Here is a 23929-nt window from a genome sequence, read left to right as displayed (position 1 = left end):
CTTTATTATGTTATTTTTCTAAAAAAAATCATTATAATCACAAATTCGACAAAATGGATATTTTACTTTCCTTGTGATATGGTGCAACTTTAATACATGTAAGTCGAAGTTATCCGTTGAATAATAATATTGGTGATATCCGCTTAAATAATTGACGAAGGTGGTATGTTGATGAATCTAATAAGTCGTTAGTGGTTAAGGCCTAGGACCTTTTGATTTTATGTCCTTGATACTGGCTATAAATTTGATGACAACTTCAAAGGTCAAAGTCATGATTGGTCATAAAGGGTACAATTGCTCAATTATTTACAAAGTATTATCAATAGGGTACATTGTCTGTTATGAGCCTGTTATGAAGAAAGGTTTAAAATTCTGTATAAATTCTGAATTTAAACTGTGTATCTGCTGAAAGTACATAATAAATCATTTCAATGAAAACAAAATTCTCATGATAATGCACTAAAAACATTCTCAACAAGCAGTGGTTAAGGACGATCTCAAATGCTTAACTCATTGCAACTGCATAATTGTTAGTCAAGGAAGAAACAAAGATAATGTTATCTTACAAAATGCATTTCCATTGGAAGCAATTCACTGTTTTCCGCCGTTTGGACGAATTCGTGGCTGTTTGACATATTCCCTATCTCGTGTATTTCCAATCTCAATTTTGTTGAAAGGGTTAAACTGATGTTTTTCCTTGATTTTACTCATTACGTATTTTGTTTTAATCAGAAGTCCTTGTAACAACTGTTTTATAATCTTCATAGACATTCATAAACCAACTAGTGGTGAGAAAGAATGAATTGTGAAGTCACTGGTATTAATCAAATACAAAACGTCTGTCTTCAAAAGTGATCAAAATACATGAAATATAAAGGCTTTGACCAATGCAGACCTAAACAAAATCATGATTGACACATGTACACGATTGTCAAACTCTAAATGTTCTATAGACGCTAGTTTACAAGCTAGTATTACATATACATACAATAATTAATTTTTCTGGCAAACCACTGACATCTCTTAAATTCATTTTGAATATTCTATTTTTACATGACGTCGAGAGATAAAATAAAAGATGAAACTCTTACCTAATATAAAGACGTCATCGATTAAAGAGAGTAGGGTTTAAATGAATAAAATTTGCAAAGTTTAAAGTCTGTCAGTGTATTCTATTATTGATAAGAAGATCCTTTGAATTGGATAATATAACATGTTTGTGTTCTATTGATAAGTTAACGCTTCCTGGTTCACATCTACCTATTTTATGTTTTTGTTCCCCATACTATTGTGAATAAGTTATCATCCGTATTCTTATTGACTGTTTGCTATATTTAAGCTTCACCTGCCGAATTCTAGCTAGCAGTTGATTTTAATTTGAAATTCATTTAAAAACCAATAATTGTATATGACATGATCTCTTGTCTTCTATAAATCTACGAAAGAATAGTACAGAAAGTTAAAATTGAATGATTTTGTGTCTTTTAAACATTCAGAATTCGCAGTCGTATTTTTACAAACACATCTCACCTAAATATTTCTCGTTATTATCACATATAAGAAAAAAATTGAGCTATTTATCATTGTATGTCCTAAAGAAGTTAAGATCGGTATACAATGGTATAAGTAAAATAATGATTTAAGACATAAAATGAGTATTTGTTGCAAAATAAAGGTTGTAATCTATAAGTTCGTACTTTGTGACATTCAAATTTGCAAATTAAAATTAAATGAATGTTCTTCGTCTTCAAAGATTATTTGTATCATAATCACCATCCTGTTTTAAGACTGCTAAGTTACCGTTGTAGAATTTTATCTTTACAGTGCTATAAGCACATATTTAGAAATTTTCTGTATTTCGGTCAATTTTAATGCTTATCTATTGGTACGTTAACTGCTATTTATACCATTGATTGCAGTCAATTAATATATGTTTTAGTCAATGGTATCATGGGTAAGTTTATCTAGTAGTTCTCATATACTTCTATACATTGATAAAATACTGCTTTGTCTAGACAGATACTGAAATTAGTAAAAAAAAAATAACAGATTGGATAGGTCTTAAAAAATAAAATAAAGAAATCGCAAATTAATACATTTTGTTGTTAAGGTCTACCCCAAAATTCATCGACTATGTTTGTCAATATGAAACTCCGTCATATGATCACTTATCACTCGGTGTAACATTTTCTACCTCTTGCTTTATTTTTAACAAACTATGTCGTTTGTCATGGATTTTAAACATGCCGTGCTCTTAAGATTTAAGCTGTAAAATGTAGCATGTATTTATACACAGATAAATACCATACGTTCAATCATAGAAATGTTGGATCCCATTAGTTACATGTAATGAGAACATGCGTCGCAGTTATTCGAAACTTTTAATTAAAATGCATATATACAATTATTCATACACCCTATACTTACATAATGCTGAATTTAGTTACGAATAAAGTCTTTTGTTAGTTTCGGTGCTGCCCTTTCAAAAGATTTCATGTATTGAATAAACATAATGAATACAATTATAATCTCTGTGTGGGAATTTAACTTAAATGCATGTTATATTTAATACAAAGAAAATGTTTCAAGTAAACTTTAGTCGAATATTTTACGTCGCATGTGATATGCCTCATCGCACTTTAAACTGTCTGTATACTAGCTAGGTCATTTATTCACAAAATAATCGAACAATACTTCAGGAACTTCTATATGAAATATAGTAACGATAGTTATAACACAAACGCGAAGCATGCTTTTAATCATACACACAATATTGAATTCGTATGTATGTTACTTAAATATAAGAGACTAAATAAACAATGATTATCAAAGGTGTAACGCAAATACATTTGCGTCGTGTTTAACACTGTATTGTTGTTATATTGTGTGAACGTGTTTCGGCACAAATTCGAGACAGTTAAGTGGCTAAAGTTCTTAAAAAATACAAATTAAGGAAGTTTGCTTGTCATGTTTTGGGATTTTTTTTTCAGATTTTTGGAATCCTCTGGTTTTATCAAGTGGAATGCGTTACAAAAATGCCCGTCGACCCCAATTTTTCTTTTTATAAATCTGTTACATGTATAATGATAATCCATCTGTACAAGTCTTATAGCTTTTATTTTCTTTAATTGTTTATGAGAACTTTAATTTGTCAATGATAAAGCTAAGAAAAGTTAAGAGAGAATATTTTCCTGCCAAAATTTCAATGGCTAATATCTTGAAACCAAGCACATTGACCTATATATTTGTTTTGCTCATTTCATTTCTTTATTGATCCCGTATCACAAGGGTTTTGAAAAGCTAATTATTTTGAAACTGAGAAGCGAATTCCCTTAATGACATTATCTTGGTACGATAAGTTATTTTAAAAACGTTTTCATTGTTATTAGCATTTGTCATTGTTGGTTATGAAATGTATCAGTAACTGTGATTTGTAGTTGTTTTCGCAATTTTTCGGATTCTCTTTTGTCTTCGTCCTTAACATATATAGTTGGTAGTCAGATTAGTTAGAAGTATTCTTACATATTTAAAACTACAAACAACCATTTCAGAATGACATTTGTTGTCCATTCATTTGATTTGTTTTGATCTTGCCATTTGATTAGGGACTTTTCGTTTTTTAATTTTCCTCGAAGTTCAGTTTTTTTTGTTAATTTACTTTTTGAGATATCAGTCGTTTGCTTACTTTTTAGTCTCACCAATCGATTAAGAGGATACATCAAAGGAACACAAATAGACAAAATAGAAAGACATGACATAAAGAATACAGAAACAATGTACTTTCGTCTCGTTGTAGTTGGTAACTAGTATAAGCAGTAATTTATTCATTTACATATGTCATCATCCGAATAAAACAAAAATAAACGAAACAAAAGAATAGACAATTTGATGTAAAGCATAAATAGTAAATACTACAGAAACTTGCGAAATGGGTTTGAGTCTGTAATTCAGTAGTTGTCGTTTTTTTATGTGTTTCATATTTGGTTTTCGTTCATTTTCTTTATAATAAATAAGGCCGTTAGTTTTCTCGTTTTTATTTTTTTGAATTGTCATTTCGGCCCTTTTTTAGCTGGCTATGCGGTATGTCTTTACTCATAGTTAAAAGCATATAGTTGTTCATTTCTGTGTCATTTAGGTCTCTTGTGGAGAGTTGTTTCATTGGACATTATACCATATCTTTTTTTTTAGATTCCCCACATCTAGACAATAAGCAACTGTTTATTGTATGTGCTTCCTTAAAGAGGTACGAATCTGATGTTCAGTAGTTGTTGTTTGTTGTTTGTTTGTTCATTAGTGTTTCTCGTTTCTCGTTTTATTTATATATATTATACTGTTAGTTTTCTTTTAATCTGCAAACAAAATCTATAATGCAAACTAATAATCAGCAATCTATTTGAGATTGTCTTATCCCTTGCAATGAAAATGTAATATTTGTATAATTATTGTAATGCTGTACTCGGATCGGTTTAAATTCTGTATCATTTGCTGTTGTCTTTTAGTTGTTCAACATGTACAATAGAAGAAAGATCTTGATATAAAAAAAGAAATTGTGAACTAAGTACAAATAGATATAGAGAGATGTGGTATGAGTGCCAATGAGACAACTCTCCATTCAAATAACAATTTATTACAGTAAACCATTATAGGTCAATGCACGATCTTTAACACGGAGCCTTGGCTTACATTGAACAACAAGCTGTAAAGGGCCACAAAATTACTAGTGCAAAACCATTCAAACCGGAAAACCAACGGTCTAATCTATATAAAACAAATCTGACTCATTAATGTATGACTAGATATAACTGGTCATCAGAAAGAATACTTTTTAATTGAAGGAATACGAAAACTTTATCTTATCAGGTGAGGTTTTGTTTTAATTTTCTAAAGATACAAACTCAGGCATTTGTAATTCAGTAAGTTGGATATTGTCTATAAAATTGAGAATGGAAATGGGGAATGTGTCAAAGAGACAACAACCCGACCAAATAAAAAACAACAGCAGAGGGTCACCAACAGGTCTTCAATGTAGCGAGAAATTCCCGCACCCGGAGGCGTCCTTCAGCTGGCCCCTAAACAAATATATACTAGTCCAGTGATAATGAACGCCATACTAATTTCCAAATTGTACACAAGAAACTAAAATTAAAATAATACAAGACTAACAAAGGCCAGAGGCTCCTGACTTGGGACAGGCGCAAAAATGCGGCGGGGTTAAACATGTTTGTGAGATCTCAACCCTCCCCCTATACCTCTAACCAATGTAGTAAAGTAAATATGCATACATTATTTTCAGTGTTAGATAGTATATGTTTTGCATAAAAGGACACGACAAAATATGATTGTATAAAAAATAATACTTGCAGATTTTCACATAATACAACGATGTGTGTAATATTTTTCACAGTTTGTATACCATGTCAGATTCAATTTGCTGACGCTTTTTTATTATGAAATTCAGCTTGTGTTTTCTGGCAAGTATAAACTAAATGGTTTTCGTAAAAAGACGAGGTTCACCGCAAACGATTTAAACCCAACCTTTGCAACTAAAATATAATTTCATCCCAGGTCTTTCTGTTGTAACAAGATATATAAAAACTGTTGTCAAAAGTTAGTTACTTGTAGACCATGCATATTCATGGAATATTTAAAAATCCAAAAATCATTTATAATTTGTACAACATCAGTCAATCCAAAACTACGATGCGATTCAGTTGAGTGTCACAATTATCTCTTGAAATCTCAGAAACATGCGACTAATTTGGTTTGCATAGGGAAAGTGTCAAATCAAGCAATATTGTTGTAAATAAGTTTAAAGCTCTGTATTGTATAGCAAGATACCCTGGCAACTCATAAATTACAAGTCTTTTCATAACCATAATAATAGAAGTTTATATCGATAAAATGTTAACAGTGGCAAGATAAATTCGTTGAAGTAATATGCGTTTTCCTGTTCAATATTATCCTCATTCTTCCTTAGCATATAGTTTTTAGAACGTTATAGATTTAAGTTAAGTCGATTAAAAGTCCACTTTACGAAAACATCAACTTGGCATCTTTCTCAAATTGCTGGCAATCTGATGACGCACAGTCAACATGCAGATATGGGATGACATTAAAGTTTACGGTATACATCCTTCTATCAGCTGGTTTACGTCGTAATAAACCCAAATTATCCAGAGGAATGTTGAATCAAATCATATGCCTAAAAAAATGAGAAAAAGACCGTTTGTAGATTTACTTTTAACTTAAACTGTTAAACATGAAGACGCTTGAAAAGAATATATACCATGTACTTTTTGTAGCCATTGTATTTTTATAAATGTTATAAAAGATTGTTCTGTCCTTTATCAATTAGATTGTTATTAGTGTAAGCGATCGTCTTTACTTTTAACACAATATTTAAGATACTATGTATTTTCTTGTCTGAAGTGGTAATTATTCAATGGAGCCTATTTTCAGTCTTTCTCACGTCTAGCATTGTGAATGCTGATGTCATTATTATGCACTATACTTGTGTATATTTATCGCCGTCTCAATATGAAATCAAACATAAAATCTGGAAATCCGATTTGATAGTGGCAAAGACTCGATTGGAGTAATGGATAGAATCAGAAACAAGCTCAATTTTAACCTATTAAAGATTTGTAGGTCATTGGCTTAAAATAAGTGTGCATTTTAAATTTTTAGATACAATGTAGGTCGAGAATATATTTAAGAAATACAAGGTTTCCTTTACAATCACGCCGTTACTTACCAAACATTCCTTATATTTGCGTATCAACAAAAACACCAATCAGCAACTGATAAGGAACATTAAAAGAAAATATCAATTTCAAACTCATATAATTGCATTAATTTGACGCAATTAACTTGAATATGATGAAGCATCAACAAGAAGTATACATTTGTAAACTTAAAGGCAATTTAGTTTTAATGATCATTTTTATGTGAATTATTTCTGATTAAGTCTGAACAATACATTTTTTAGTCATGTTCAGCGTTTTACTCAATTTCAAGCGTCTCTTACACATTCAACACTGCCAATCCATTTTTCTCGTAGTCAATTCAATTCTTATCATTATTTGTTCAGACAATTCAATATTGTGTGGTTGAAGTGTACAAAAAAATAAAAACTACAAAACATACTGAACCAAACTTTACTGTAAGCTAATTTTCTGAAAAGTACAACTTTTGCCGCAGTGGATAAGCCTGAAAATTTACTGTTTTGTCATTCTAAAACTGTTCGGATCAGTGTGATCGTTAACGATTAAAATGCGTGTACAATTAATAACTAAATAGTACAATGTATAAGGAATACTTCAGGTATAAAATACAAAGTATATCTTCAATTTACACTATGCTTTATATATGTTCTTAAACTACGATTTCCGTATTTGAGTTATGACCTGCATCATTGGAACTCAATCTCTTTGGTTTGACCTCAAGTATTGATAAGGATATATATAATTGTGATCATTCCTTAACATCTCTCGGAAAATGTTCAATCCCTGAGATTATGACTTGCATGTCCTACTGTTCTTGGTATTCAATACCGATATTATATATATGTCAATTAGTATTACGTAACGAACACACCATAAATAAATCCCTATTGTTTAGAAAATTATTAAAATATAGGGTTTTGTGTTAGGCTCGAACATTGTTGTCAGTTTCTTGATCAGGTGGGATGTGACGAAACTTTATAGACAAATACAATAGGAAGCAAGACAAACACGATAATATTTTAATTCAGCACTGAACAATAATAAATAATAAATAAAGGCAACAGTAGTATACCAATGTTCAAACTCATAAATCCATGGACAAAAAACAAAATCGGGGTAACAAACTAAAACTGAGGAGAACAACGACACAACACTACATTTTTTACAAGTGATGCCCAGATAAAAATGTTTGAAAGCCGAAACAAGCACAAAGTCGAACAGCATCGAGGACTAAAAGATTAAAAATGTTGTGCCAAAAAACGGCCAGGGTTTTCTGTTAGTTACCAGAACATCCTTATCATTTAGAATAATTTATACTTTTGCAAACAGTAAATTTATAAAATTAATAAACAAAAGCTGTGCATGATAGAACTGAAATATTAACTAATTACAGAAAGCAACTGAAATACATTACATAACCATACATTTGCAACACAATATGTAGACACATCCGAATATGTTTAAACCACAACGCCAAGTGACGTCATATATGAAATTGTAAAAAATGACAAAAAAATGATGACGTCTTTAACGTTTGATAGACAGTCAAGACGGGTATTTAGTAATGCAATCATCGACACTAGCATTGGAACTGAAAGAATATTAATAAAAAATTAGTCATATACAGTATTTATATTGAACAAATTTTATTGATATCACTTTTATTTTTTACAAATCACCTTAATAAAGGAAATTTGTATCTTTGAGAGTAATGTTTATATAATCATCTACCTTGAGGAATCAGTAATTGCAAGGACATTTTATATTGAAATTCACAAACACAAAAACTATTGCACAAAACAAAAATCAAATCTTTTACATGATTGACTATCTTTTTTAATCGAAATTATTTAAAGATGAGTATCTATGTATCTAATTGTACAAATTGTATTTACTTTAACGATTTATACCTCTAGATATAAATTTAATGCAATCGAAAGGTCCAAATTCAAGTTTAACGATGAACAAAAGCTACACAGCCTCGTGTTTATTTTATTACATTGCTAGGAAACTCGCAATCATGATTGTTATTAGTATCTTGTTATGTGTCGAAACAGATGATATCTTTTGAGGATTTTGCAATACCTTTATTTAAATACATTCACAATAGATTGTATGATTTACCAATGCATTAATCGAAAAAAGATTTTACCGATCTTTCTTATTTGTAAACTTGATAGTTATTCTCTTAGTGTGAGTCTTATCTTGCGTTATATCTTTCAAAAACATACAATACATCAAAGCAAGCAGCATATAGGTGAATAGTAACATGTTCAGTCATTTTTGGTCCAAAATACTCTTAAAAAACTTCGTACCATATTTGGTCTTTTTAACTTTTTTATTTGAAGTCAGTTGTGATTTTGTGTAGCAAATACATCCGTCTTACATATACAATTTTAATACTCTATCTAGGATGAGTTTGTGTATCATCAACAAGTTTCCCACCTAGAACAAGGCATAATTACAGCATTTTTGTGTGGATTGCGCTCGGTTTGTTCCTGTTCTGATCATGCAGTCGGATGCATCGTTTTATTGGTACCTGAAAATAAACTCATAATAAAGGGAAAACAAAGTGAGAACAAACGGTAAAAAAATGTCATTAAATGTAGTATAGTAAGGAAAACAGAATATAACCTAATTCGCCTAATCAATAATTTTCCTTTTTCATTTCACTTGTTCCATCTGAACGCAGCATGATCTAATTCACAGAAATGGGAATCTAGTTATTTAAATCATGAAACGAAAAGAAAAAAAAACATTCGGAATTTATGAAAATAAAAAGAAAACGTATGAATAATCTAAAATAACACAAATAGAGAAACCGACGTAAGTCCTATAAACCAATTATGTGTAGAACAAAGGTGATTCTGTAACTTGTATCTTATCATAGCTTACAGTATATTTCAAAACAGGTGTTGATGTCTATCCGTCAAAGACAGAAACATGTGTCGTAAAAGAATATCTAACATCTATCTTGATCGCGAAAACTAATCGTTGAAGCATACTAAACAAGTATAATATTGTAGTAAGGGCACTTTTGGTAGTTTTAAATATGACCATACCATCGAATTTATCAAAAGAATGGATCGTCAACAAGCAAGAGGAATATTAAATCGACTCATAAGGCAGCAAAGGCATACATTTATTGTTCATGGTGTATTATTAATCATTTCCAAATACGATGAAAATGTATGCGTAACAATGTAGTTATCTGAGCTTATGGGTTTAGTCAAAAAGATATGTTCTAGACTTTGTGTAATGTTTTTATGGATATGTCCTTGTAGCATTTATGTTAAATTATTGAATATTATATCAGACAATATCATTGAAAACACCAAAGAAAAATATCGATTGTGAGATGTTCACTAAAATATCTTGTGTTTGAAGAATATTGTCAAAAAAGATTAGGTCGAATATTGAAATTGCATAGGGAAAGTTGACAAGGTATCCAGTTATGTAGTCATTGTTGTGTTCTGAAAAAAAAAGTTGATGCCGTTGAAATTATATCATTATGGATTTCATTCAAAAGAAACATTAAACTTTAAATATTTAACAAATCAAATTTAACTTGTTAATCAAGAGAATGAACACGTTTAGTAAATAATCTCAAATGAGAATTCCGTATGAGTATGAACAGAAATGTAACTTTATATTATAAACAATTGATTAAAACAGTGTTTGGACGAGCAATGAATAAATAGATTGAAAATGGAAGAATTTATTAGAAAATACATCTTACTATCAGTTTTAAACGTTTAATATCAATAAAATGTATATCTTTAATGTAATAAGATTAAAACATAATACTACTTATGAAAAATATAGTTTCGGTACGTTTTCCTAGATAAAGATTTATATCAAACATTATGAATTCATACGAATTGTCTAACCCATGTAATTCGATAACTAAAAACCGAATTATTTTACCATTGTGACAGTTCTATCTAAAACCATTTAAATACATGGTAACACATAAATGCAGCTTCAGCAGCAATTCAAGCATATATTAAAATGTAACAATATAAAACAACTATGCTTATGATTTCTATATAAATAGCTGAGATACCCTAGCAAGCGACTAGTCTTTTAAAAAACAACAATAAGATGCACACATTTAAATTCATTATAAATTTTTATTTGTAAAAAATTAATGACCTAATCAAAATAAAACTTGTGTTGTATTTGTTCACACTTGATATATCTGTGCCGTTATGCTTACATGTACATGTATAGTATTTACATAGAAATTAACCAAAAAAAATGTAATTTCAAAAGTAGATATTTTCTTTTTCCATAGCATATCATAAATGAAGCTATTTTTCAAGTGTAGTTTACAATTTATATATATTTGTATTTGCAAATATTTCAATACCATACTCATGATACTGTTATAATAAACATAAAATAGGAACTTAAATATCGGGATTGTAGAACTATCAAATATACTTACCAATACACTGTGTGTCTTGTTCGTTTATGCATATGGTCACTCCAGTGTCGTTATAATAGCACATGTTTTGGCTGCATACTCTTGTTTCACATGGACTTTCTAGACATGAATATATATATTGCTATATTACAATATAGCAAAACAGTATTTTAATATATAGGTCGTACAATTAATTTGTCTTTAATATGTCCTTGTTTATTTTAATTCAAAAGCATTTGTCCATGCTGATCAAGATAAATATATATATAAAACAACCATAATTATTTTGGTTTAAAATATATAATTGAAAAACGAAATTGGGAAATGTCAAAGAGACAAAACCCTACCAAAAAACGAGCTCACTCTTATCGGTTGCAGGTGTACAGTTGTCTTATTAGCACAAACATCACATGTATCTTGTATCAAACTACTATGATACACCGAACAAAAAGGAAAAAGTATATTTATTCAATATCGTAATTTGATTATGAAATGATGAGTAGTTAAACATTCCTCTTCACTTATTAGTACCGGCATCATTTTTTTACTAAGCAGCAACTTATAAATTCATTGACATCCATTTCTTCTTCCTTGAAAACAACAGGTAATATAGAATGTATCACACATAGACGATTGCTAACTAAACTTACTTTCGCAGAATTTCCCGGTCCAGTTTCCATTACACTGGCAAACAGCTTGTTCATCAATGTCCACTTCACATACACCATTATTGCCACACGGCTTATTATGACAGGGGTTTACTGGAGAAGAGAAGGTATTTTTCATTTTAGCTTATTCATAAGTCAATAGGTACAATTGACAAAAATTAATCCATGTTGTGTAATAATATATTGAATGTTTCGACAGACTATGATTTGTCATATTAAGATTTAAGCATATGTGTATGGTGTTTCTCTTATTTTCATAACATTTGATAGAGAAAATAACCTAAACGGTACCTGTTTTTCCACGCCAGATGCGCATTCCGACAGGCAATGTTTTGTCAGCGATTCCCAAGGCCAAAATATTTTAAAATCAACAACTTATTTAAAGAAAAAGATAAACTAATAAAAGACAAAAACGTGTGAACAAAGCCGGGCTAAAACACTGTATTTTATGATTGAATAAAATGATAAAGAGTCCTAGTATATAATATTTCATAAACCAATTGTGTTGTTTCGAGTTTTTCACTCACCTAGACCCCTAGTTTTTTTATGTTTTCTATTCATACATCTTATAACGGATCAAATTAAATGCAAATAATATTGTTATTGTTATACAATTACCTGCTGAAGGATTCTTAGCTACACATTTCAATATACGTTAAAAAAAAATAATTGTCGGTTTCGATAGTGACGAACAAACAAAAAATCAAATCAAATATTTTAATAATCAGAATTGGTAATAACCTAAAAGTATCAGTGGCCAAAAACCTTATGTTAGTCAACGTATTAGTAATTTTTTTTTGTTGTTTTTTTTTAATATTAAACATATTTTATTGCCAATCACTTGTTACATCAACCCTCAGTTGCCCAGGGAAGCAACTAAGGGGGCCCCAATTTTTACAGTCTCATTTGTCGGGGAAAAAAGCAAATGAGAAAAAAACTCCCACTATAAGTTATTAACATCAACCTTTATAAATATTATCTATCCTTGTACAAATGTACATGTACCTGCAATCATTATCGATCTATATATCTATACATCTCACCATATATAATTATTTGAATAAAGTATGTTTTTTATCTTTATTTATTCCTCACAAAGGCTACCTGTCTTTATTAAGCAGTTTTAATGTTATCGTACATCAAGTCTTTTGTTATGTTAATTTCAATTACATTGAATTTCTGGTCGAGTGATCATTCACCACGTGCGATTTGTTAAAGGGATGTGTAGTTCATTCATAAAAAAAAATGGATTAATGATTTTGATTCCCAATAAGGATTAATTTCAAAGATATGGTGAGTAAATATTTGTTTATAATATGAACCTGTTGATACAACATGTCTTGTTACAATTAGATGATATACATGAATACATACACAACAGAAATTACATGAAGGGAGATGAGAGTAGTATACATATTATTATTCAATCAGTATCAAAGAGGTCCTTGCACTGACATGACCACGCAAAATATATATTTATATACAAAATACGTCACACATAGTAGAAAAGGCTTCGATTTTCGTATTCGGTTTAAGACATTTGAGCAAAAATTGCATTTCATGTTTTATCATATTTAAAATCACCGATTTACTTATCCCTTTTTTTTTTGATATTTTGCGATATTTCTAGCTTTCCAGATAACCCATTTCGTGATTAAAAGCACCGTATCTAAAATTTGGGTATAAGATGCATCTGCATTAATGACCCCAAAAATTATACTTGTTTCCGACTTTTGTAATTTTTGGATATTTAATTTTGAACAAAATTCCCTTATTTTCTCAAAAATTTCCTGCCAAACGTCTTCCACCAGTTTACAATAAATAAAAAGATGAAATAGTGATTCTTTTTCATTGCAAAGGTGACACTTCCCGTTTGAGCGATTCATTTGTTGTAACTTTTCTTCAGTGTAAATTATATTATGTAGTAACTTCCATTGACATTGTTTAATTTTCCTGTTAGCTAAATTCTTATTCAAAGTTTCCCAATCATTTTTGACATTTAATTGCCTTACATTGTGCTATTATTTCGATTTTAAAAGTTTTTCACAATTTTCAGCCCAAAATGGTGTTTTCCGATAGTACGATTTTTTTTATCTTTTTTATATGATCGTATCATGCTTTGGTATTATAAAACTGTGAAACCATTTTTGTTGCCATTTGTTTATAGTTATGCAATATTTCCCGTAGACAGACAGAACTACAACTACAATGTAACGATTTGAATATTTTTAGTATATTTACAATACATGTACTTATATACTGTTTTGAACTGATTAAATATAACCCCTATAAAACAGTGGTTACAAAGCAAATTACATTAATGAAAATAGTAAACATCCAAATGAAACTGTTTAATCTGTTACCAATAGCCAATCCGTTAAGTTATGTATTTTAATTGTATGTATAATTCAAAGAAGTTGTTTTTGTTATTTATAGTTACCATTGCATTTTGCCCCCGTCCAATCTCCAGGACATAAGCAAGATAGGTCACCAAAACTGTTAACAAAGCATGTTCCTCCATTTGTGCAGAAATTATTTGAACAAACTACATTATAAGATATCAATTTAAAATCATAAGATGAATAAAGCAGATTCTTTAGCAGAAATTTAGTATAACAATTATTCATGTAATTTATCATTCGATATAAACAACTTGTTTTGTTGACATGCATTTTAGTCGCACTAAAACATTTCGCAGAAGTTAATTTGGTAGTTCGTTTTTATCAGCAGCTAATACATTTGCATGCAACTAAATTATAATCCAAGACTAAATTAGCATTAAGTGAAGGTCTGATGTTTATATTCTGGAACATATATTGTAATTGATACGTATTGTTATAGTTTTGCGTAACCGACTGTATCATCTTTATAAAATGTTTAATATTAAGTCAATGAAACTATACTTCAAATGGGTGCTTTTTAATTTCTTATTTCTAAACGAAAATAAGGTGTCATGTACTTTTACTTTCGATAAGTCATGACATCATTCATTGTAATCTATTCTTCATTCAGAATTTGCAGATTATTTTTTTTTAATTTCTATTCTTAAATTAACAATGGATTACCTGGACATTTGTCGAAGGCACATGTAGGCAATTTCTGAATACTAGATAAACCGGGATAATTAATGCATGTTATAGTTGTCTCATACTTCTCTACCAAATTTAGCCAATTCCAAAACGGAAGTATGTTGCAATCACAATTCAGGTCAAGGGTGCTGTAAGTATAACAATTAAGAACATAAATATACTGAACACCGAGGCAAATTAAAATTGGTAAATCCCTAACCAATTAACCAAATGGTAAAATCAAAGTATAGTTCCTTAAAATTAGTTTATCTTTTCCCACTTTTTCATTGTAGTGTAAAATTTCATGTTCATCTGATTTGAATGATGGATAGGAAAACAGGTACGTACTATGTGATTTCTGACAGCAATTTATGATTGTTTTATCTCAATTGATACTGTCTTATTTTAAATTACAGCTTATATCGACTTGTACAAATAATGTCTATCCACCTGAGTTCGATCTTAGTTCATCTTTTTGTACTTTTTTGGTGTTTTGTCGACATATTTTTGTTAAGTAATTTTTACTTTTCAATAACCTTTGTATTCAGTAAATTAAAGTTTCGTGTTTAATCAGGATAATATCTGTTATAATAATGATTGACATAGAAACTTACAGAACAGTTAAATTTGTCATATGTTGAAACGTAGACTCTTCAATGTATGTAACATTATTTCCAGCCATCAATCTGAAAATGTAAATCATATGTTTATATACTAACAAACCTATCAATTCATGCAATATATATTATGATCAGCATTTTTTTTTAAATGTGTCAAAATTTTTTTGAAAAGATGTACTTTCGCTCTCTCTATCCATTGATCGATATACAGTACACATCATTTACGCATTTTTGTCTTAAACAAACATGCATGAAAATGTCTCTTACTTTCTCTTCCGCAAATGCATGTTGCTTTTATGTAGATAGTTTTAAACAGTCAAGATTCATGACATTTGGTTTAAATTGTCAATTATTTTAATTGTTAATTCATACACAAACAAAGGTATACATACTCATGTCAATGGAAACTCGCAATTATAATGACATTTAATTAATTTGTACAATATCTTACATCTCTCTAATAGAGTCCAAACCGTTAAAAAAATCTTGTTTCACCTCAGTGATGCTATTGGTATCGAGTTTTCTAAAAATATATAATTATATATTAAGAATAAGTCATTGGGGAAAATGTATTACTGATATCGAAAGGAATATATGATATTAGTATCATAGGCATTTCACATTAATTTAATGTCCCGAGAAAACATGGTATCATATTTAAATTTTAAAACTCGAGTGGTTTTTTTTTCATTTTTACTTTTTACTTTAAACAATTGCCATGAAACACATATAGAAACCGGTAGTTCATAGTATGTTATCGGTTGTGCTTCTTAGTGTTACATCTGATAAAATGTGTGTGATACCTATACATTGCGTATCATGTAGACGCTTTTGTTTTTATGTATCTCTCAAAGCTGGTATACGTGTGTACCAACAAGCCCAGAATAATACACCTTGTCCACAGTATGTTCGTGGATATGGCATATTAAACGTTCTTCTTTTAAAATGTCGTTTTCAGTTGTGCATGGTACGTGATGTTTGCTAAATGCAATCGAAACATGTAGAATTGTATTATAAATCAAAAACTTACAGCTCCCTTAAATTTACCAGATTGGAAAATGAACTTGGCTGTATCACTGATATATCGTTGTTTTGTAACGACCTGTAAATGTTGGAAATCAATATGATATTTGGACTGTTTATTGCAATATTGTGAAAACAAACTTTTCTTTCACAAACATTAATGCGAATACACTATAGGTTCTAGTATAAAATGATTTAAATACGATGTTTCTTACATTTTTTTTAAAATGCACATTTCAAAGTTGTATTATATATTGTGTTAACCTTAGTCGTACTTGTCCCTGATTTACCTGTATTTGAAAGCTAAGTGACGCCAAATCTCAGTCTAATTCAGTGTGAATTTCACTATTTTTGTAAATGAAATTTTCAATAAAGACCCATAAGTGTTCCTTTTTTTCCTGATTTGGGCAGATATATTCCATGATGCTTTCTGAGTGTTTCATTTATAATTTAGAAAGGTTTTTCGAAGAAAAAGAAAGAAAAGTATTCGTTAGTTAATCGCATTCCTTTCAATCTGAACTTATTATATTTCTAATGTTTGTGATTATGATTATGTTTTCAAATCCTGACTATTATGTTTAAAAATTCAACACATAATCCTAGACCACATGACCAATAATGAAGCTATGCTATGGTATATTGATTCGATTTCTGTTATCTATGCTGTCTATGCATTTCAATTAGTTAAACAATCCCATGTTCGTTTTTATCTTTTCTCCTGCATTTCCAACAATATGTGTCATGACTAAGGTCGCTGAATAAGGAAAGTATAAGTTCGGGATGCCAACAATTCAATAGCATATAATATGTTTTAAACTAACTTTGTTAGACTAAAGTTGGATAGTCGATATATGCATGTATAGTACCAAATTCAGGAATGTTTGATTCAAATCGGAAAAAATAGACTCGCCTAATACGATGTCTCCATAGGATACGAACGTTAATGCATGTGTACTCACAATTTATTTAGACCAGGTAAATCAGGAAATGTTGTATTTTCAATTATCGAAATAGCATTATTCTCCAAGTCCCTAAAGAAAATTTGAGATATATAGATATATATTTATTTAAAACCTTCAGGTATTTAACATATAATATTTCATGGTAACATTCTTGACAAAGCACAAACATTTCGGCAGTCACCTAAAAGCTAACAAAACCTATAAAAAAAAGAATATAGTTACGATACAGTTGTCAGGTCAATAGATATTGCATATTTTGGCTTTAATATTGATTCACTTAAAGGGTCTTTGCATCGGATAAAAAAATCATATTTGGCATGATACAGGTTATGTTCGTATTGTATATATTTAATGATGATATGATACTCAACCCTAGCGGGAGTGATTGTGCTTGATATTCATGTGTAGAGGACGTAATATTTCAATACTTTTAAATTAGGTCCGGAACTCGCATTTCAGTAACTACTAGTACTACTGGTCCTTTGTGAATTTATGTATCATTGTTATTTTGTTTAGTTTCTTTTTTACATTTTCTGGCAAAGGACTTCTTTCAAACTGACTTAAACTGTGCCTTTTGTTATGTTTTTCTACTTGGCTAGAGGTATTAAGTGAGAGCTGAGATCCCCAAAAATGTTCGACCCGCCCTAGTCTTGTGTCTTTACCAAATCAGGAGCCACGTGACTTTATTAGTCTTGTATGATGTTTTTTAAGTTCTTAAATATATTTTGGAGTTAAGTACGACTTTTTTTGTTACTGTTTAGGTGCCAGACGAAATATGCCTCCTGGTGCGAAAATTTTTGCTATATTACAAACACTTTGGCTGTTTTCTGATCTTCAGTCGATTCTTTTTTTTATCTCTTTCACACATTCCAAATATCAAGTCCCAATGTTATATTGGTATGTCTAGAATTCCTTACGTTTATGTCTGTTTCGATGTTTTTAAAATCAATGTAAGTGGTGAATTTACTTTAAAATTTTAAAAATGACAAATTATGTTAAACATACTTTCAATACATTGAAAGTCTATGTTTATGTTGTCAAATTTCAAAATGATTGTGTACAGTAGGTTTTCGAAGTGTTTGTTAAACTTGTAAACACTGAGTTGGTGCCATACACATTTCAAAGTTGTATCAACAATCATATTTCATTAAATGTTGCATGTGAGTCCTCATCGTGTGGTGGTTTTTTATACATGGCATCGTCGCTGCCTGTTTATAATATCTTACTTTCAATTTCAATACGGATACACTTAAGTAATTGTAAGATAATGCGTGTTAACTTACTCAGATAAACAAAGCCTTACGTATTCAAAATCGATTCCAAGTGATATTTCAAAAGAAAAAAATGCTTGTCTAAATGCTTAAACGGATGACCCTTAATTAAGAAATAATACCATCTAATAGACGAAAGCCGAGTAAATAGATAAATTGGTAAAACTTATATGAGCAAAAGCAATATCAAATACTAGCAAAATTCGTCTGCACTCAGTTTCGCCATTGAGAATATATTTACTAATGATAATAGTATACTAAAAAAGAAAATCGAAAGTATAATGGTTACACATCGTGCGTTTCACCTTCTGATACTTCATGTTTATGATACATGATCATACATGAACTTATAAAATTATAATACTGCAGATTCATTTATTTTCATGGGCAACAATGTCAGTAGATTGATGATAAATGCAGTTTTGTTGATATTTAATTTCATGATAATGAAACAACTTCATACAAACATAATGGCCATTTGTATTTATCTAAACATTTTGTTTAAACTATCGATGTACATGTACATGGTGTGCGACATCCATGAGTATTGATAAAAAGACAGAATATACATGTTTATCAGTATATATCAAGTATCAGAATATTTCTGGTTCCGTTCCCATTACTATTAAATTTGAAATTCAGATTTCAAGCATGGATGAAATGTTAGCTTTTCTTTAAGAGAGGAAATTGTAGCATTTCATTCGTATGAATTGATGTCTCTTTCCGTTTCCTCTCTAGATAAAATTAAAATATCTCCTTCAAATTCAGAAATATCGCCTCATAACGTTACAGTATATAATTATCAACATTCCAGGATTATACATTCTCACAAGCAAGAAATGTGACGACACTATTCTTAAACGACATTGCTTGAGTATTACAAACTAATTATTTAAAAACAAATGGTGTTATTTTCAATTAAATATGATATCTCTCCATGTCATACCGGAAAGTTGTATGTGTTTACCGTATATCGAAGAATTTGAAAACAGGTAAAACACAACTTAATTGAAATGTTTTCAATGATTATTTGTTGTTTGTAAATATATTATATCTTACAGAGTAGACAGGTTAGGCAAGTCTTTGAAAGCTCCACTTTCGATTTTGTATATTCTATTGTTTCCTATGGATCTATGTTTCAAAAGAAGAAGTTTGCATACAGTTCAAGAAAAAAAAACAAATCAACTACTTCATTTATATGGATTTAAGTTTAAAGCATGAACTATTTGCAAAAGATGTTTTTGTTTGTGCACAGTTTTGTTCTAAAAGAAACACCGAATTGGTATGAAAATACAAATATTAACGCTATGATGATTACAAACTCAGTGTCATTTATCAATTCGAGTATTTTTTTATAAATAAAACAATTTAATTAGTGTTTTAGAACTTTTTTAAGACGTTTATCTATTCATATGACGTGTAGTGTATATATCATGTGTGGTGTCCTGCTGCTCTGTCGTAGATATGTTGTAGGTATCCGGTGTGATTCTACGGCTTTCAAGTTGTAATGTACTGATATGTTATTCATTTACGTATTTTTCTGTAGTGAGTGTAATTGCGTTTTATACTATATTCATCAAGTTCATGTCACGAAGTGTTGTAATTGAAGTGGTATTAATAACATTGCTTTATAAGTAGGAGACTAGGCTAGCCATTAAACCAGGTACAACCAACCATTATTGTCCTGATTAAGATGGCAGTTGTTTCTCTGTTAGTTGGCGTTTGTGTTTGGTGTACTTCAGTATCTATATGACTTATGGTTTGTTCGCAGATCGTATAACCAAATAATGACTGTCGAACACACTTCAATATGCTCAGAGCCTGTAAATACCATATATTGTGTTCGAACAGTATGATAGATCGAGCACATAATTTACGTGTTTAACTTGAAAAGACTTGTTATAACTTATTTAACTCTTCTGTAATATACTCTACTGTGGTCTCAAATTATTATAATACGTCGAATTCTGTAATTGATAATCTTAGTATAGTCCAAAATAGTATCGGCAAATTATTGATCATTCTAAACTCATTCTCGAACAATCTCGACCTTTCTTGTTCTGTCTCGAACTGTTTCGACCCAGTCTTTACCTATAAAGGAGTAGGTCCGGTAAGGGCCGATTTTGGCCTCAAATTTTAGGTTCATCTAATGCGAGTTTTTGGACACTTTTTAAACACTTAAGTGTCTATTTCAATTGATTCGATTAGTTTATGTGAAAGATTTTAACTGATCTAGTCATTAAAAACGCTCTGATTCAAGCTTAAATATGAAAAATCTATCAAATATGCCGAAAAAACGTCACTTTTCAGATGGTTTTTGTCAAAAGTGAAAGTGGCCGCATCCGTGTTCATCCTCAACCTTAATATATGTTTTGTATTATCATCAAATACAACTTACATTTCAATATTATGAATGAACACGAATGCGGCCACTTTCATTTTAGACGGAAACCGTCTAAAAATTAACCAAAATGCTAAAATTTTGAAGATTTCAGTAGTTTAGCATGACTTAATGATGCTAGAACGCGATATGCGTGCATTGTATTTTCATAAACAGCTCATATCTATGTAGCAGAAGCATTTTACTTTCCAAAATATAGCTTAAAGATTACATTTTCACAATTTTCTAAAACTGCTATGTTTTGGGGCCAAAAAGGGGTCTTACTGAACCTAATCCTTTAGTCTCGAGTAGTCTGAATCAGCCAGTCAAACTTTACTATATATTCAATTCAACAATAATCAAAACGGTATAGCTGTATACGTTGTCTTATAGATCTTGAATAAGTACATTTGACATACTGTAAATAGTATTTGACAATTATATTAATCTTATGAAAATATCATAATAAATATGACAAGTATGAGCGTCAATGACACAAATCTCCATCCAAGTCACAATTTACATAAAAATATTATGGGTCAAAGTACAGTCTTCAACAAGAAGCTTTAAGCGTATCACTCACATCGTCCTTAGATTTGCAAGTCCATCAAATGTACCTGTTGTTATTGTACTGATGTTGTTATGGCTTAGACCTCTACAATAAAGATATACATTTAATAAAAGCAATTAAATTGCACAGGAAATTGTAAAAATAATACCGATTTTAGTAATAAAGGAACAGCTTTTTATAGTTTGAAGTCAAATTAATACAATTTTTTTCTATAAATACAATTCTCAAAGCAAAGCAAACTAATCGTGTATGTGGTAACCTTTGCTTTCTGACTGAATAGTTATATGTGTGTTATTACCATTAATGAAAATAAATAACAGTCTGAGAATGTATGGATTATATGTCAATAAAAAACAACCCTGGATATGAACGCTTTTCTGGAGACCCTGCTAGATATCTTCTAGCCCCCATGAATTATTTCGATTCTAATAGAACAAATATAGAAATTCTTTTGGATCGAAGCGCTCTAGGTAAAGGCAAATATTTGCCGTTCCCATAAATAAACGCACTATTAGATTGGCGTTAAACAACGGAGCAAACAGAATAAGTGACATGCTCAAACTATTTACAATAACGTATTTAGATATTTTGGAAAACTTTAAATGATAATTTACTTATATGTCTTATATGTATAAAAAAAAGGCTTATACCACATTTTAGCATCGTTTGTTTACCTTTTCTTGTTGGGATGCTTTTCGGTATCTAGAGCGTGTATTTTCCCGTAAAAAACGGAAATTCTTACGTCATCGTTCTATGACATCGGGTAACTAATTCATAAAAAATCATATGACGTGGGAGTACTTTCGGAACAGGCCAGGCAGTATATTCATATTTTACCACGGGTGTGTACTCAAAGCGTTTGAAGGACGTCATGTTAGAATGGTTAATACTTTTTTTGTTATATAACTAAACATGTATTTGTTTAACTGATTATGTATTTAAACTGAAATATATAAAAGATTGAGAGAATCTTGCTTTCCATTTACCAACGTTTCTCTTACAGTTATGTTTCCATCTTCCGAAATAATCATTTTTATATTTGATATCGGCTCAAACATGTCAAGTAAAAAAAGTTTATATAATATTGCTAAATTTAACACTCAAAAAAATAACCTTTTATAAAGACAGAATTTATGAGTGACGCATGTATCATGGTTTTTGCAGCGACACCATGAAACAATTATAGCGAAAAAAAATAGGTAATAAATCGTAAAATTCAGTAAAATTGACACTTCTGCCAAAACAAAAACAAAAATAATATAGAACGTAAAATCTTTTCGTCAGCTTTTGATTTTTTACTAGTTACATTTCAAGTGTTGGTTATAATAGTTTATTAAGTTTAAACGTTTGTTTTCTCGTATGTGCAAATTTAACAAGAACATTTTTATCCAGTATGTACATGTATAATATTGTTAATACGATACCAGACAACAATTGTAGACATCGTAACTAAAAGGCAACAACTCCAAAATTGACTAGTTGGACGATTTCGATGATGGTGACTGTTTTCTATATATTGTCTAGCTATTCATATTTGCCCTTAAACATGTTAAAGTGTTTATCTATCAATTAATTTGCATAATAAAAGGCAGTTAACTAAAATATAAGTAAAAATCGTCCCCAAAGAGCTATAATTGTTTAAAACAGTCAGTTGTTAGAATGACTGCCGATCTGTTCTTACTGGTGATTCAAAGACTGATCTATTAGGTTCAGAAGAGAAAAATTTTGTTAAACAGACGGACGACGACGGACGACGGCTATCCCAGATGACAGACAACATATGATAACACAGAAAACTTTGAGCCTTGTAAGCCTAAAGTTTATTTGGTTGAATGGGTTTGACTTAGATAATAACATGTTATCAAATACGTTTCATGGTGACATTGCCGATATACATCAGGGATCATAAAGCCAAAAAACAGCAATTTTTTTTTATAATATAGTATCCTGGATCGCAAAACAAAGCAGCACGGATGATAAAACATCATTCATAAATACAATTGTATGTAGAATATTTTACAGTACTTACATTGTACTTAACTGTGGCAGTCCTGCAAATATATCTGCTGATATTGAACTGAAGTCATTAGCTGCCAGAGACCTACAATTAAACTGGCCATCTGAGGAGAGTATAACAAGATACACTGATATTTCAATATTTTATATTTGTAGAAAACAGCAAACCGAACGTGTATTTCTGTATATGAATATT

The 23929-nt window shown here is 30.1% G+C and overlaps 1 protein-coding gene across 1 annotated transcript; it reads right to left on the bottom strand.

Moving 5' to 3' along the window:
• Positions 1 to 10521: 10521 nt before the first annotated feature.
• LOC139484185 (slit homolog 1 protein-like) lies at positions 10522 to 22464 on the bottom strand. The gene is made up of 10 exons (XM_071267917.1): positions 22460 to 22464; positions 21730 to 21801; positions 17493 to 17564; positions 16541 to 16612; positions 15962 to 16033; positions 15505 to 15576; positions 14888 to 15039; positions 14263 to 14367; positions 11805 to 11915; positions 10522 to 11274 (listed from the first exon to the last, which is right to left on the bottom strand). The coding sequence occupies exons 1-10, from the start codon at positions 22462 to 22464 to the stop codon at positions 11162 to 11164; spliced, it is 846 nt and encodes a 281-aa protein (XP_071124018.1). The 3' UTR covers positions 10522 to 11161.
• Positions 22465 to 23929: the final 1465 nt, after the last annotated feature.

The sequence above is a fragment of the Mytilus edulis genome, chromosome 8, assembly GCF_963676685.1.
Source record: "Mytilus edulis chromosome 8, xbMytEdul2.2, whole genome shotgun sequence".
NCBI classification, from domain to species: Eukaryota; Metazoa; Mollusca; class Bivalvia; order Mytilida; family Mytilidae; genus Mytilus; species Mytilus edulis.
The sequence above is the reverse complement of the archived record's forward strand: the minus strand, read 5'-3'. Positions and strand labels throughout refer to the sequence as shown.

Bases quoted from the DNA above. Each gene is read 5' to 3' on its own strand.
- LOC139484185 (XM_071267917.1), bottom strand. The intron at 16,613-17,492 runs GTGAGTACACAT...CAACATTTACAG, and splicing joins TTACCTGGTCTAAATAAATT to GTCGTTACAAAACAACGATA. The intron at 16,034-16,540 runs GTAAGTTTTTGA...ATATATTTTTAG, and splicing joins CTGGTAAATTTAAGGGAGCT to AAAACTCGATACCAATAGCA.